The sequence below is a fragment of the Pezoporus occidentalis genome, unplaced genomic scaffold (genome assembly GCF_034315485.1).
Source record: "Pezoporus occidentalis ecotype Australia unplaced genomic scaffold, CSIRO_AGI_Poc_V1 ctg55, whole genome shotgun sequence".
Taxonomy (NCBI): Eukaryota; Metazoa; Chordata; class Aves; order Psittaciformes; family Psittacidae; genus Pezoporus; species Pezoporus occidentalis.
The window spans coordinates 1,853,537-1,869,759 of record NW_026915888.1 but is presented as its reverse complement, the minus strand read 5'-3'; the positions used below and the strand labels follow the sequence as shown (position 1 = coordinate 1,869,759).

The window sequence follows — 16,223 nt, the reverse complement described above, 5'->3', positions numbered from 1 at the left end:
GAGGGCCCGATCCTTATCTGCACATTGGTGCACGTGGGATCCCAGCCAAGGATTATGGGAGCGCTGTCTGGATGCAGCAGCTGTAATTCAGTGTGACAACTTCTGCACAGCACAACAGATGCCCTGCAGCATCACCAACCTTCCCTGAGAAAGTTCCTGCTTTGAATCCAGGGGGAATCCAGCCTGTCCTCTTGTTTTCTCAGCAAGTTTGGCAATGGTGAACACAACCGTCTCTTTGCTTTCATGGAACTCTAATTTACAGGAGCACTGGAGACAAACCCCACATTTGAAAACAAGAAGCTTTTGGAGCTTTCTAACCCTTGTTTCCTGTTGGGGTGTGATATCATAATGCTCAAATTAATCACTTATGAGGAGCAGCTGTGAATTTCCACTGTACGAAAGCAAAGTCACTGCAGTAGGTGACTCAATTCCACGTTTGATGCTGTCCAAGCAAAGTGGGAAAAAAGCAGTGGGCACCTGGTATCAATTTTATGATTGGGTTTTTCCCTATTAGAATGGGAATTTTGTGAAGACTCAATTAAAAGGAGTGTCCTCCTGTTCTGCTGTCACCCACCAGACTGAGCTGCACACGAACGCCAGCATGCTGCCATACATCCTCTTCTCTTGTTTGCTGCTCTGTGTGCAAGCACAGAACTGCAGCGTCCGTGAAATCATCCGGCATACAAAACTCCTGCTTGTAAGTTTAGCACCTTCCCTCTGTCAAAGCGCAGGCTTATGCAGCGGGTGACAACAAATACTGACTTCTCACTTGTTCTTTCAGCAGGAAAGTCCTCTGAGTTGCCCCTGTAGGGAGACAGCTGTCAATGTGAGTACACCGCTTTGGAGAACACCATGAGAATGTATTTGTGTGCTGAATGCTACCAATGCTGGGTCTTAACGCTCACTCTTTTCATTTTCAGTCATGTTCCTGTCTTCCCATTGCTGAGGTAAGTATTGATTTTAAACTGTTGTAGGTGTTAGGGAAGTTCAGTATTAACTGAGTTGATTTTGCTCATGCTGTTCCTTATACAGCTTTTGCTTCTCGTTATGAGGAAGCCTTTAAAGCATGAGCAGCAGCAAAACTGAGCTTGATGTATAGCAGTAGGGAGGGAAGCAGAAGTCTGCCCATCATCAGTGCAGTCAACCAAGCCCAGCCAAACAGAGCCTTGTGGGTTTCACTCATAAATCAAAAGATGCAGCCTCTTGCTCTGAAAATCTCTGCAAGCCTTTGGTTTATGGTTACATGCCAAAGACTAAGTGAACCCTGAAAGAGATTTCAGGCCTCAGATGCTTAGCTCTAGGTGTATCTAACACAATTTCACTTTTGTAAGGTATGGTGAAACCCAGCCTTGGCTGAAACTATACTTCAGAGTTACCATTTGAGGGTTTCTGAGAGATGTGACAGAAGCTTCTTAAGGCATACACGACGATTCAGTGTTTTACAAACCTCCCAAAGTTCATGTACCAGCTTTCAATGGAAGAATAGAACAGAATACGTCACATTTGATGGTGACACGCTGCCACATTTAGGAATACACAAAACACATTCTTACCCTTTTTTCTTCCTGTAACAGCCTGGCCACGAACTGCCATGCTTTGTGGAAGGAACTGAACACATGCTGAAACACAACATCTCTTCCAATGCAGTAGTTGAAAGGCTTAACCTAAGCTTTCAGATTCAACTGGACAGAAAGCTCTGTAAAGTAAGACGTTTCCTACTTTCCTATAGATCTTTGTCTATCTTTTACAAAAGAAAGGATTTTTTTAATAATTTAAATATGTGTAGCTGAGTATTAGATTAATTTGAAATATATTGTAAATAATTGTTCTATGCAGGAGCCAGGTATGATAGCTGCAACATGTATGAGGTGATGGAAAGCTGTTAAAATTGGCAGAGGAAGCAGGGAGATGGGTTCTGCCCCACTGTGCCATTTCCCTTCTCCAGATCCCTTTAGCATGAGAACCTTTAAACACAGAACTCTGGGAGAGGAGCTTAATTTAATTTGCTTTTCTATTCTCTTTCCTCAAATGTGTTTGCACTCTAAACAGCAATGATATGTAACCAGAGAGTAGATGTGCTGGGGACCAGCAGGCATAGGATCATTCTCTTCTGGAGCATTAATTCTACCAAAACTGCAATTCCTTCAGGGATGCTCAGGCTTGAAATACTGCTGTGGCCTGCAGCATCTTCAGATTTGTAATGATGCTCAGGAAGACTCTGGGATCCCCAGATGACTTTCCTCAGGCAGTGAAACACTTTACTTACAGCGAGCAGAACTGCTGTGTAATCCAGTGAGACAGAAGATGCTGATGATGCAGTGTTGCAAGCTCCTTTTAGCTAGCTTCAAACTTGCAAGGGGAAATATTGTTAGAATGGGACTGCAACACCGAGCAGCCCCATTGCCCTTACCTTACCCAGCTTCTCCTACAGCTCTGTCTGCCCTGTCTGCTGGGTTGAAACAGCCTCGTTGAAATGATCTCAGTTATATCTATGACAGCTGTCACCCTAGTCACCACAAAAAGCCACTCACTGCTCAAGGAACGGTTCTTTAGGACCTGCTTCTGACATCTCTGCTTAGCTCCAAAGAATGCCTATTTTAACTGTTTCATCTAAATCCTTTGTATTTTTATGGAATCTTTGGTAACCCAATCTTTGTTCTTCCTCCCATCACAGAGCCTGGCGCACAGGACTCAATGCCAGTACAAGATCAAAGGAAATGTGAAGGAATTTTTGACTAAAATCCTGAGGACCTATCAAGAAATCAATATACATAATTTAAAACAGCTTAAAAAAAAACCCATAATTCTTTGATAAGAAAGGGGAACAGAAAAGTTATTTATTGTATTTATTGTTCACCTGAACTATACAAGGTAGAAATACCAACTGCTAAACCAGTAAAACTGCTATTTACCTGAGCAACAAAAGTATTCAGCTCTTCATTTTATATGTTTTGTACTTGGGGAAAGGTTTGAACATCCTATTTTGGTGCCAGTGGGCACCAAAATGCTTCTGCAAAGCACGGGTCCAACAATTTCACTCACATGAGATGCTACAGCCAAACGCATGCTCTGACCACTCTATAGCTCTAGAAACACTCCTGGACTTGTGACTCAGAGATGCTGTGTTTTCTTTGTGCATCACATTTATTTCTGACAACATCTATACACCATGAGTAAGTCACTTCTTTCTTGCAAGGTTGCAGATTTTCCTGCCCAGAGCCACCTTTTTTCTTTCTTCTAAATATTCAGTAGTAGAGAAGTCATGAACTTCTTACCATGCAACAGCAAGATCATACCCAGAGTTAACTGCAAGTTCTCAATGGGCTTGTGTATTTGGAACATGTTGTGGACAATCATTTCTTCCTTGGAATGTATTTAACTTTGAAGATCTTTCTCTATTGCCAAGAGCTTAGATTTGGTTTCGGTTTGGTTTTCTATCACCTCTCCACTCGGCTCAGCAGAAACAAAAGAGGCAAAAAGGGAGATGCACTGGAAAAAAAAACCCAGTATATAAGGGGAGAGGCTTATCTCAGCCACCTATTCCAGCCTCACTGGTAGTTTCTTAGATCTCTTCACACAAGGGAAAATCTCAAGCAGGTGAAAGAAGGTCAAATTTCGTCTACCTCCTTTGTGCCTCAAAGAGGAACAAAAGAGATGAGGCACTGTAAGAGGGCTGGCCTTTGAGATGGAGGATCTTAAAAGGTCTTCAATGCCAGTGTCATTTCTTCGCCACCTCCACTGGAGTATGGATTTTTCATGCCCCAGGAACAGAGGCAGGTGTATTATTCCCTTTCTTTTTTCAGCATGAGGTATGATGCTGATGGATGAACATGTTCCTAGGATCAAAAGCACGATGGTAATGCTCATCAACTACATTATTATTCTAAAGGTCTCCATTAACATGGGCCTGGGGGAAAAGCCAGAATTAGATTATATAAAATGCATCTGATACAACTATATAAAACTTTTGTATTATATAACACATCAAATGCATTTCTTGATGTGTCTCTGCTTTAAATTTGGTAAGATAATAACTACACAGAAGACTATTTCTGTGGTAATGCTGATGCAGATGAAACCAAGAAATAAAACAACTATTCCTCCTTTCTCTCATTTTCATATCTTCCTACACTTTCTACTCCACATTCAGCTCAGGCAGCTTTCTCCTAAAGAACCTTTCTTTTCAATTCTAATGCAAAGAAATATCATCCACATTTCTGATACATCAGCAGAATGCTTCTGCATGCTCCATAGATCTTATTGAATCTATGATGTCAGATCTCAGATTCTCCAGGTCCCAGGACTGCAGACAGCTGTCCTAACCTGTGCTTTCAACAAGGAAGAAGAGAATTCTTAGTCTAATACTTTTACTCCCCAAATTACTTTACCAGATTTATGAAGCAGGTACAATAATTGTGAAATCACGGCACAAGCATAAGATACATCATAAGTTCAGTTCTGCCCCATATAAGCTGGCAAGAGTCAGCTGCAGTCAAACAGCTTCCAGTCAAATCACTTCTGCAAGACGGTAATAGGAAACTCTTGCACAGGATTTGAAAACCCAAGCAAACTAAACTGCAGAAGATAAATGTGCAAATTATCTACTCATCTGATGCCTTGGTCTGCAACCTGCGTGAGCGAAACTATTGTTGTGTGCTTGAAGCATTCAGTGCAGAGCTGTGCAACATGAAATAAGCACCTCCACTGCTGTCTGTCATTGCACGTTATCTGTGAGCCGATGCAAAGTGTTTCCTCGCACCGGTGAGCTCCTCAAACCCCTGTGATCTATTGTCCAGGAAACGTGGTAGTGCTCCATCCTTGAGTATTTTAGCCCTCTTCCTTCCCACAGGCATATCCAGATCTCCTCCATGGGACTAATGCCCCGTGAGGCTTTGCAAGATGCATGGCAGCCTTATGGGAAGTGCTGGACGTCCCATGCAGGACTGAACATCCCTTCAGCCAGCCCTGGGCCAGCCCCTGTGCAGCCATGGGACCAAGCAGATGCTCATGGGCCTCTTCTCTCACTCTTGAGTTTGGTTCACAATAGGATTGTGAAACTGCCAGGTGAGAACTAAAGGAAACTAATCCACTGAGTTATTTAATGACTGCAACAAGCACCTTTTCCTGATATCTCAATTATCTTTCTCTTGCAGCTCTCTAGCAGGATGTGTCATGCTACGCTGTGAAGGAGAGGATGTGGCAGAGGGCAGGGGAGAGAGAGGAGGAGGAGAAGGTCAGATAAGTTGATAATATTGTGGGATAGATTTACAATGGGGAATTGATAATCAAATGTGATTTTAGGGAAGAGCCCTTCTTCCAGCCATTCAAACCTGTCCTGGTGTCCGTGGCAAGGTGCATGCTTGTATCCAAGTATGCACAGCTCCGCACTTGCCTTGCTTCTACAACTCACACCAGCAAAAGGAGGCTCTAAACATGATTTGCTTTGTGATTTCCAAGACAAAATCCTTGGATATCCGATGCAGGGCACGAGTGGCTACTTCCTGCAAACTGCAAGGTAACACCATTAAGTCCGTACATAGCACCTCTTTCTTTGGGAATGTGTCTCACAAGAGTTAAGCGCTGGGAACATGCAGACCAATTCCATACCTCATACCACCACAACTATATGGTTTTCGCCATTAGCATGAAATAATGCTAAAGAATATACTAGGAGTGACCCAAAGGCACTTGAGAAGCTGTTTCACTCTTTGCCAAGGGAGACTTCTCCCAGCCCTGCTACACCAGCCACCACACAACCCTTTCTTTGCTAGGTTTTGCTGCTGACAGCAGTCAGACAGAAACCCATGCACAAACCTGCAGTTCTACAGCAGCATTTTCTTCATTTGGGCATCCACTTCATAGCACGGCTATTACAAAACATCTGGTGTTGTCTTCAGAACCTGGCTAGGACAGCTTTATATGCCCAAGTTTCTGCTATGATACTTATCAAGGCACAAGCCCACCGGCAGAGCCAAATGTACTCCAGTACCCTATCCCCGTTTCTACACAACTCCATGACCTGCTGCAGGACATGCCCAAGCCTTAAGCAGTGCTAATGATCTAATAGGAAGCTGTCTCTAATGACATATGAATGAATATTGGTTCAGGAGGTATTTTTGGAGGGACTGGAAGCGTCCCAGTGCACTGTTTCCCTCCACCCCAAGTCTCTTGCACCCCTGTAAGAACAAGTCTGGTATATGTCATGCTCCATGGGAAGGAAAGGCACTGGGATGCCATTCAAATGCTTCCCAGTCATAAATCACACTGGGTAATTGAAAGCGGTTTCACGTATTTGTACAAGAAAGCTGATCTTATCTGGCTAATCCTCACAACACCCTCCTGAGGCATGTGGACAAGCTTTACACAAAAGTAAGGAAACAAGAGTTTGCTGAGGCAACGGACTCGTTTCTCCCCAATGCTGCATTCTACAGTTGTCTGAAGAGTGACAGCATTTGCTTCAGAGCTCAACACACACCAAGCTTTAACATCACCAAACGACAGCACACATAATATCATGTGGTGCTACTGGGGATACTGAAGCCAAAGAAGCTACTATTTCCATTTTGTTTTCCCCAAAGGTAAGCCTATACCTGCCCACAGCTGCTTATAGCTCCCTTCACATCTTTCCTATTGGTCTCCCACCTTCAATTCAATCAGCTAGAAAACCTCCAGCAGTTAGAACTAAAAATTCCCAGGACTTTCATGGGCATCTCTCACAGATGCAACCTTGGTGATCTGTAACTTGCAGCATCCCCGTGGACACACACTCTGCAGTGCAAGCTGCACACCAAGCACCCGTTCAAACAGCATTGTTTTGTTGTCTTCTATGAACTTCTGCAAATAATCCTGAATGTTCACGCTACTGTTATGAGATGGAAGATAAATGTTGCTTTCTGTTGCGACACAGCATGGATGATAGCTCAGGAGCACAGTTCAGGCAACCAAAGGAGCAGAACGGCTGGAAAGAGAAGGCAGAATGCTTCCAAACACAACTCCTCTATTGCCATACAGGCTTTAATAATCAAAGATGCCTCCAGATAAGCAATGTGTCTGAACTGTTTCTGCTATCTTAAACCTAGTAGTGTAGTAAGACATGAAACAATCCTAAGATGCAATCAGGTTATAATCTAGAAAAAGCCACAGTACATTAAGAAACTACATTAAGAAAAACATTTTTCCATATAAACCATCAGTGAGGCTTCGTTTTACTCATTTCAGAAACAGCATCATCAAGGGGCTTCACAAGAAAACAGATGCCCTTGACTTATTTATTGCGTTCCTATTGCTGGGTTGTAATTTGGCAACTTTCAGACTAAATAAGCATTTTCCAGGGGTAATAGGTCAAGAAAAAGCCCAGGAGTGAGGGGAGTTTCCCCAGACTCCCCACAAAATTGGAATTTTAAATAAGAGGGAAATCATGACTTAAGAGCTGCAGATAATGATCAGCCGACTTCTGACTTTGCAAGCAGCCTGTGGGAGAGAAGAGAGAGACTCTGTCTGACAGTGACTTCAGGCAGGATATAAATCAGCCATTGAGATAGAAGATGGTTCCACAGTGGCAGAAAAGGTTTCTTGCTCTTATTTTGCTGTGCTTCCATACGCTTGACATCATAGTATTATGTAAAATGCAACAGAAAGGAAAGCACGAACATTTAAAAGATCCTCATTGACCACAAGGTATTTTCAGCAATATAATGTAATTAGAAATAGAGGCTATGGTGTACACAAGGAAAAGTGCAAAAAGGCATAGAATTGTTATCACCTAAATACTAGTTGCTTTAGCACATCTCACAATGACTTAAGGAAACAGGCATTTAAGACCTAATGGCCCCTTCCTTCATGACTGAGGCAGCAAAGGGTGTGCAAGAGTTTTGGGGAACAGGGAAGGGAGATTCAGGTGGTTTAAAGTATGGTCTCCCCTTGCATGAGGGGAAACCACCAGGGAAGTGGAGCAGTGTGGCTGAAGCAGGGGCAAGAGGTGTGTATTGAAGGAATGCTCTGCTGCTGGCTCCACGGCTCCAGAGAGCAAGGTGATAGCACATTCACATGTGTAAGATAAGGGGTGATGGGCATAAGTCATTCCTGGGGAACATTCCAACTGGACACAAGAGGAAATCTTTCCCAATGAGAACAGTCAGTCATTGGAAGAATCTCTGCAGGGAAGTGATGGATTTCCCAGCATTGGATACTTTTGGGATTTGCTGGACAGGGTGCTGCGACATCCACACTAGGTCATGCTTTGCCTACAAAGGCTGGACCAGATGATCCCTGGGGTCCCTTCCAACCTGGGATTCTATGATTCTATGATACCAGCTACAGAAATGAAGAGAGAATTTTATCTTAATCTTATTTTATACTTATTTGATATCAGGATGAGGGACTAAGGAAAACCTGTGTCTGAATGTATATATAGACAGAAATACAAAATTCCTGCCATAAAGTAATATAAAGTTGTATATCAACAGTATATATATATGTATCTATCTCAACAGAAGATCCAAACATTCTCCATAGAAGTGGTGGTTAGGAGATCCTGACTAGTGCTGATAGCTTTGCTACCTGCTGTCCCCAGGAAGCAATCTATCAACTAGAAAATGCCTGGGACTTTGGAAAAACTTAGCCTTGGTAAACAGCATCCTATACAGGAATCAAGGGGCTGTGTGGGATGGAAAACTGTCCAACCTAAAAAGAATCCTTCATTTTCCATGCAACTCCTCATACAGGTAGGAGAGGGTAAAGAACAGGGCTGTACCTGCACTGGGTGCCCTCTGTTATGCAAGTTTAGCCATAGCATGAAATGATACCTGGACAAGTTGTGAGTTTTTCTGTTCACAAAGGCCAATTCTAAGTGCACTCATTAAAGGTATCTTTTCAGTCAACACCCAGGTAAGCACTTGTGGCAACATGCTTCATCCTTTTTGGATTAATCAATAATGAAAGAAAACCTGGCATAGCTATGACTGCTTATAAGTCTTGTCTGACATGGAAAACATAATGGATGGATCCCTAATGACTTCTGACAAGATTTAACTGAATCTTCTTCATACAAAATGTGAGATCTGAATCTCTGTGCCCTCAGAATGAAAACATTTTCAAGTAGTATTTACCCATATTCTCACTGGAAAACTTACAGAAATGCTTTTCATTTTCAGCAACTGAAAACTAAGGAAAAACTCCTGGTTTCCAATGAGGTGTTCTGAGAAAACCTCAAGGGAAGTAATAATGGAGACTAAACAGGTTTTGTTCCCATTCAGTTCTTCCTCACAGTATGTTGGAATCAACCAATCACTGCCACATGGTTCTACCGTTGGCACTCCACTATGAAACGAAGTTCAGTTATCACCATGCTTTGCTTTTATTTCACACTTTGGTAACTATATACTTACAGTCCCCCCTCCCGCAATCCCTGACCAAGCTGAAAGGCCAGCTATTGCAGATTGATTAGTCCACAAGGATTAGACTGGCTGAAACACAGACTCAGAGAATAACAGCATCCTATCACATGCTCTTTTCCAAGATCATCCAGTCCTGTTATTTGGCTGTATCTATTATAAAAAGACAGATACACAGTAGTGAAGGGCATCTAAAATTATACCCTTACACAAACCAAGTGCAGAATCAGCAACAGCACACATAAAAACATCAGTTAGAAGATACAGCCTTGAGAGGCTCTTCACCCTTCTGACAGTGTGTTTGTGCTTACATCCAGGTCACGGTACCATCATGAGACATGCTCATGACTGTACACCTGGCTTGAGGTCAAACGTCATCTGTAATTTTCTTGGACTGATCCCAAAGTTTTAGGATCTTCAGAACGAGATTGTGCAAACTCTCTTATCACACTAAGTTAAAGAAATAGAACAATGGTATGTAGGTGTGGTGCAATTAAATTAATAGATTGTTTAATAAACCAGTTTATAGATAACGATTACTTCAGCATAACCTTCTCTTAGAAGTTTCAAGAGCAGCAGTCCTTCCATCTATCAAGACTGACAGATAGCCAAGTGATTTATGGCTCAGTAAGCAAGCCCAGGTTAGGAAAGCTGACTTCCATCAACAGTGTCTTTCATCGCATAAGGAAGAATCAGCTTAATGAGTCCACTCTGTGCTTCTTGAAACTTGCACATCTCTCCAAACATCTCCTTCCTCCCAAATCCCAAACAAAACACGTAACAGTTCTTCTAGGAATCAGCCTTTTTTCCAAGGGCCCCAAGTTTATCGCTACTCATCACCGATGCATGGCTGAACACCCACTGCGTTTGCAGCAGTGCCACCAGTCACGGTGGGGATGTTCTTTGTGAGGCTGTATTGAAGGGTAGCAGTGGTACAGAGTGAAAACTTGAAGGGAACTAAGGAACTCACGAGGCTAGAGGACAAGATAGAAGATGTGCAAACCAGACATGATGCATCTGAAAGACAAACCAACCAGAACTGCATGCTGCACCTATTACCTTCTTATGCTGCTTCTGCTGGCACAGTGCAGTGGGTCTGCACTGCCTCACCACCATGGGATAAGCTGAAGGAACAACTTGTGCTCGAGACAGCAGTGCTTAACAAATCTGTGTGAAGGACCAGACACCCAAGGGGTAAGACAGCGTAGTTCACCTCCACACAGGAAGGTTGTTACTGATCCCTAGGCAACCAACCACCCTGCACATCTACAACTCAAATACCAACAAGTCCGGATCCAAATCCAGCTACTGAAGTGTCAGGGATTGTCCCATAAGCTATGCATGGACTGTCTTCTATAGCAGTTGGACAGAAACAGCAGCAAGGTGTCCAAGAAACGCTCTCATACTGTGGTCAGTTTATTAGGGGCATTTATTACATGTTTTCTCAAAGGAACTTGCAAATACACGAGCAGGATTGCTGGCCAATTGCCTGACCAGTGGGAACATCAGTGTAGGAAGATGTGTGACTCCAAGTTCTGAGAACATCAATTCTCAGGTTAGAAAGCTCTGGATTTATAGGTTTATTTGGTTTAGAAAAATAAGCCTTGAGCAGATTTGGATCCAATCCATGCTGCTGCCACTGGCAGAAATCGATAATTAATTAGTATTTGAGTCTTTGCCTTTAATGCAGACAGTTAACAACCAAACAACATGCGTGCACAGTCAGTACTAAGAATTCTGGAACTGATCCCAAGAAAGTCAAGTTTTGGCTGGCAAAGAACTCTCAGTAAAGGCGAAAGGCGAGCCTGGGCTCAAAACAGAAAACTAAAACCAGGGCTTGCTCAAAACTATTGGTCAGGACTGCTGGTCAGGCTCTGGTGGGAGGGACCACGTTCTGCTCCATCTGTGTCCTGATACTGTGTTTTGGGATTTACAGGATTGCAGTGTGGGAACAGAGGTAAGCCACCACCCATCAGCATATAGCCGTGAGTATACACCCATATATAACCCATAAGAAAGTCATTCATGGGCCATTCTAAAGCTCTTTTCTGGTGTCATTCTTCCTAGGGTTATTGTTCCTTATTTCTGTGGATGGCTCCCCTTCTTTGGTAACTAAAAAGTGTGGGTATATAAATATATATATATATATATATGTATATATTCACACTTACGTGTCTCACAGACATGCATATCCTAACATATCCTCTTGCAGAGTCCTCAGAATATTAATATGAAAGCTAAATCAGAGACTGAGATGCGAGTTCCCTCTTGTGACCAAGCGAGGCTATAGCAACATCTGGAGGTAAACACAGAATAGGTGTTTAAACCCCAAGAACTTTGGAGAGCAAAGAAACAATCCAAATAAATACGTCAGTTCTGCGCTTTTTTGTTCACCTGCTATTAATCTAACCTTTAAAAATCATAATTTACACCATCTGTACATAGCACAGAAAAGAATGAACAGGAAAGTGTCTCTGGAAAAGATTGTTATAAATACATATTAAAAGGAAGGTAAGGGTGCTGCAGCTAAAGTATTATTTGATCTGTGTGTGAATCAGAAGCCCTAAAATCCAAAGACACTGGAGGAAACTGGTTAAAACCCCTTTTATAAGCTTTATTGTTGTTACAGTTTTCCTTGTTGGCAGAGGCACTGGGACAAACCTGCTTCCTTCTCCTGCCAACTGGGTGAACAGATTCTGGGCTTTATGGGTCAGTAGGAAGTCACTAGACTTTTGATAGACATTACCCAAAGTGTCAGGGGCACTAATGAAATAATACCTAATAGGTACTAATGGCCCTGAGCAGCCTCACCTGGGGCATCACTCACACCCTTGTACCACTGCCCCAGGTGCCTATTTAAGCTCAGTCCTGGCCCCTCAATCCTTCCCTGAGTGATGCTGGAGTGTTGCTGGTCTGTAGCCATTGCCACTTCTGTTCCTGGCCAGCAATCCTGCCCTGGTGTGACCCTGGACCTGCCTCCTCGCCAGGGACTTGCCTGAAGATGTGGACTCTTGGTTGAAGCTGGTTGCCATCCCTGGACCCGCCTTGCAGGTGAGGCTGTGGTACCCCCTGGCTCCCAGCCAGTCCTCATGATGCCCCAGCCTAAAACTTATTCAGATATAATTAATTTCAATTAATAACTGAAAAGCTGGTCTCTGCTAGATAGGAGATTACTTTTTTCGATGTAGAGATTAAAGCATACTGGTCCGATGGGATTTTAACAACATGCCTCTAGTATACCACAGGAATACAGCATCTCTAGGTAATCTGTTTCCAGACAACTTAAAAAAATATTAATATGCTTTTGTGGTGGCTCCTTCCACAGAAAGTACAAACAGCATCTGTAATCAGTAAGTTTCTTATACTTATTTTGCAGTTTAATGGGTACCGTTAACCATGCCTATTACCAGTTTTGTCTGAAACATATATATATAAAACAATTGTAATATGCCACCTTGTATAGTCTCACCATCAAACAAAAGGATAGGATTACAACATACTAGGAGTTGCTCCCTTTAGTGATTCATGCTTCTTTCTGGAGAGATAATATTACACTTATTGCTTTTCTAAAAGCTTAACATTGTCCCAAAAACTTATCCATATAAGCTCACGTTTTAAGTGTTTCCTATAAGGGAAGGCATTTGCAATTAGGCATATAAATGAGCTATTGTTTTCACTGATTATTTCAGATTCTGTGTGGATCACAGAAACTTCTGCAAAGGACCCTGGGTGACTTCTATCCCTAAGACAGGTTGTTTCTTGCCTGCCTGTGCAGCAGCTGGTGTCTAGCAGGGCAGTTCACAAGCCTCCAGCAAACATGACACAGTAACCTACTTTCTGAGCATGATCGTCACTTGCTACTCTAGTCTGCTCAGTGAGATTTGAATTGTTAGAGCTGCAGTGTTTGTCACACAGTTTGAATACTTTGGGTTTAAGGGAATGACAGTGTATTACTGTGTTTTCAACACTGTGTGTGAAATACATGGTTCTAAAATTAGGCATTCAAAAGAAAGACCTACAACATAGTCCTTATTTGGCTTAGCACACTAATACAAATGCAACTTCTTCCAGAGAGAAACTAGGCTGGCCAAGTATTGTGCATGGAAATGATGGAGCCTCTGTGAAACTTTGGCCAAAGCACAGCACCACTGGCCTCCGTTGCTCTCTTTTAAGAGTTGGAGATAGTAAGTGTGCAACCACAGGCATCCTTTGGGTATGTGGCCTTGTCAGAACCACGATCATGACAAAAACGAAGCAGGGCTTGCATTAACATGTAGAAGTCCTGCTATGAAATTCAGATATGCCAAAGTTAGCGTATCAAGAAAGCTGGTAGTGATGTCTTGCGAGCCTTATTTGTAGGAGCTATTGTTGCACAGCACAATGTACTATGTGGTTTCCTACCTAACCTGACAACAAACATCCTTAACTTTATATTCTTCATTGGTTTTTCCTAACTCCCTCCCCTTACTTGTGGAGGCTTCTGTTAAAAACTAGTTAAGAAATGGCCAATAATCTCAAGAATCTCATCTTCATCTTTCAGCACAGGACTTCAAGCGCATGGAGTGCTGATTCTGAATTGTCACATGTTCAGTCTTCACTCTCAGGAAACTTCTGATTTCCAGAAAGCTTCCTTATGCTCATTAATTCACGGGTTTACTCACATTGCTTTCTTGATTACTACTTCAAAGGCCAATGATACAAAATGTGAATAATCACTCTTGATCGAAGTACAGAAAGAGTGTATTATGAAACCTGCGTGAAATGCCATGCATAACATCACTAACCACCATAAACATGCAATGTGAGTAGACATCTCCTCCTGTAAATCCGTCTGCAGGAGAGACAACCACATGAGGAAGGCTCAGCTTGACTTTGAGTGGCTGGATGATGTAGGCAGCCCGTAGTAGTAAGTTAGATAAGGGGGACCTATATCCAGTGGGGTGGTTTGCCTTTAGCTCTCTGCGCCTTGTGTATGAGATGATACAACTGGAGACGTGAGCAGCAGCTCTGAACCAGGCACCGATGTGATACCTGGAAGACGAGTAGAAGACAGAAGCACCCGGTGTGTGCCCGTGTTTGTGCTTAGTTTCTTCCAGTACTTACAAATCCGTAGCTGGTTTTATATAGATTAGTCTAACGGATTTCTGAAGTACATTTGAACCTGTTACTGTATAGCAGGCCAAACGTCACCAGCAAGGCACCAAAGAAACCGATGACTGGTGGATTTAGATACTAGCTGCAAATCTGCATTAATCTCTTTACGATCTAGCCTTTAATCACTGTCTACACGGAGTAACTCTTAAGGTAAAATCAGTTTTAAAGAATATACTAAGAACAAAGGGCTTGATAAAATTACCTGGAACTTAATCTACTTCCTTTAGGGTCTGAGTTAATACATTTGAGAACCATATAAGAGTGATTTTGGTAGATTTTCTAAGCTAAATTGATTGTAAGTGTGCAGTGTATTTTGTCATTGTTTGATCAGGGGACTGGAGCACCTCCTGTCTGAAGGGAGGCTGAGAAAGTTGGGGCTGTTCAGCCTGGAGAAGAGAAGGCTGCGTGGAGACCTCAGAGCAGCCTTCCAGTATCTGAAGGGGGCCTGCAGGGATGCTGGGGAGGGACTCTTCATTAGGGACTGTAGTGACAGGACAAGGGGTAACGGGTTAAAACTGAAACAGGGGAAGTTTAGATTGGATATAAGGAGGAAATTCTTTCCTGTGAGGGTGGTGAGGCACTGGAATGGGTTGCCCAGGGAGGTTGTGAATGCTCCATCCCTGGCAGTGCTCAAGACCAGGTTGGATGAGGCCTTGGCGCCATGGTTTAGTGTGAGGTGTCCCTGCCCATGGCAGGGGGGTTGGAACTGGATGATCTTAATGTCCTTTCCAACCCTAACTATTCTGTTCTGTTCTATTGTGTTCTGTTCTATGGAACTGTGTACTTTGAAGTACAGTGATAAGTGTTCCTTTCTATTCCTTTCATTAGCCCTTCAACATGCTCAACCTTTTTCAGACCTCTGTGAAGAACCTGTATTTTGATGGTACACAAATACTCTGCTGCGTTCTGCCAGCTATGCTTTTACGCAGATATAATCTACCACTGGAGTGCTTCACGCTTAGTATTATCTCTTTATATAAAGATGCTATAAAGGCTTGTTCATGGTTAATCATTGCTGTATGCAAGAGCCAGGAAACCTGTGGTTGTGTTCTGTAGCAGTTGATAATAAAACTTCAATTCTTCAGATAAGACTGGAATCATAAAGAAACACTGACTAGTGATGAGCTGTTCTGTTTGCACAGATAAAATATGCTTTATTATTATACATTAGGTAGTAAATTCTTCTAGCATCTCCAGTGTGGACATACAGTGCAGCGCTCAGTTCTCTGTCCTTGGCAGGGTGACATGCATTGAGGGTATGCACAGCAAGCAGGGAAAGCCTTGCTGTTCACAACAGAGCCCTTTTTTGGCCAACAGCCAGCTAAAACCCAGTATCCTTCTGCTTGAACTCCATCTTCTTTTAAAGTGTTCAGCAAGGGGCTGACCATCCTTGGCTGGCTGCGGCTTCCCTCGAGGGCAGTAACACAAGGAGGCAGAGACAACGCTGCTCCCATGGCCATCCTTTAGGCCAAAAGGATGGATCCCCGGTGCTGTTGTGCCACAGACCCGTTTCCATAGGGAAAGGCTGTACCTGAGGCAAACTAAAGCGGCTCACGGGGCAGTTTCCAAGGGCCGGCCCAAGGAAGATCCGGTGTTACCGGTACTCCCCATGAGGAAACGATACAACAGCCGAGAGAAAGAATGACCGGGAGGCACAGCCTGCACCCCGGGCCTGCC

General features: G+C 43.1%; 1 protein-coding gene across 2 annotated transcripts; it reads left to right on the top strand.

Moving 5' to 3' along the window:
• The first annotated feature begins 30 nt into the window (after positions 1-30).
• IL9 (interleukin 9) lies at positions 31-2,934 on the top strand. Of its 2 annotated transcripts, none has more exons than XM_062638059.1 (5): positions 31-697; positions 785-826; positions 921-947; positions 1,575-1,703; positions 2,675-2,934. In XM_062638059.1, exons 1-5 carry the CDS (start codon positions 602-604, stop codon positions 2,810-2,812), a joined length of 432 nt encoding a protein of 143 aa, XP_062494043.1. In that variant the 5' UTR covers positions 31-601; the 3' UTR covers positions 2,813-2,934. The 2 variants fall into 2 exon arrangements, with proteins under 2 accessions (XP_062494043.1, XP_062494042.1); XM_062638058.1 differs by having other exon boundaries at positions 782-826; positions 2,675-2,933.
• The last annotated feature ends 13,289 nt before the right edge of the window (positions 2,935-16,223 follow it).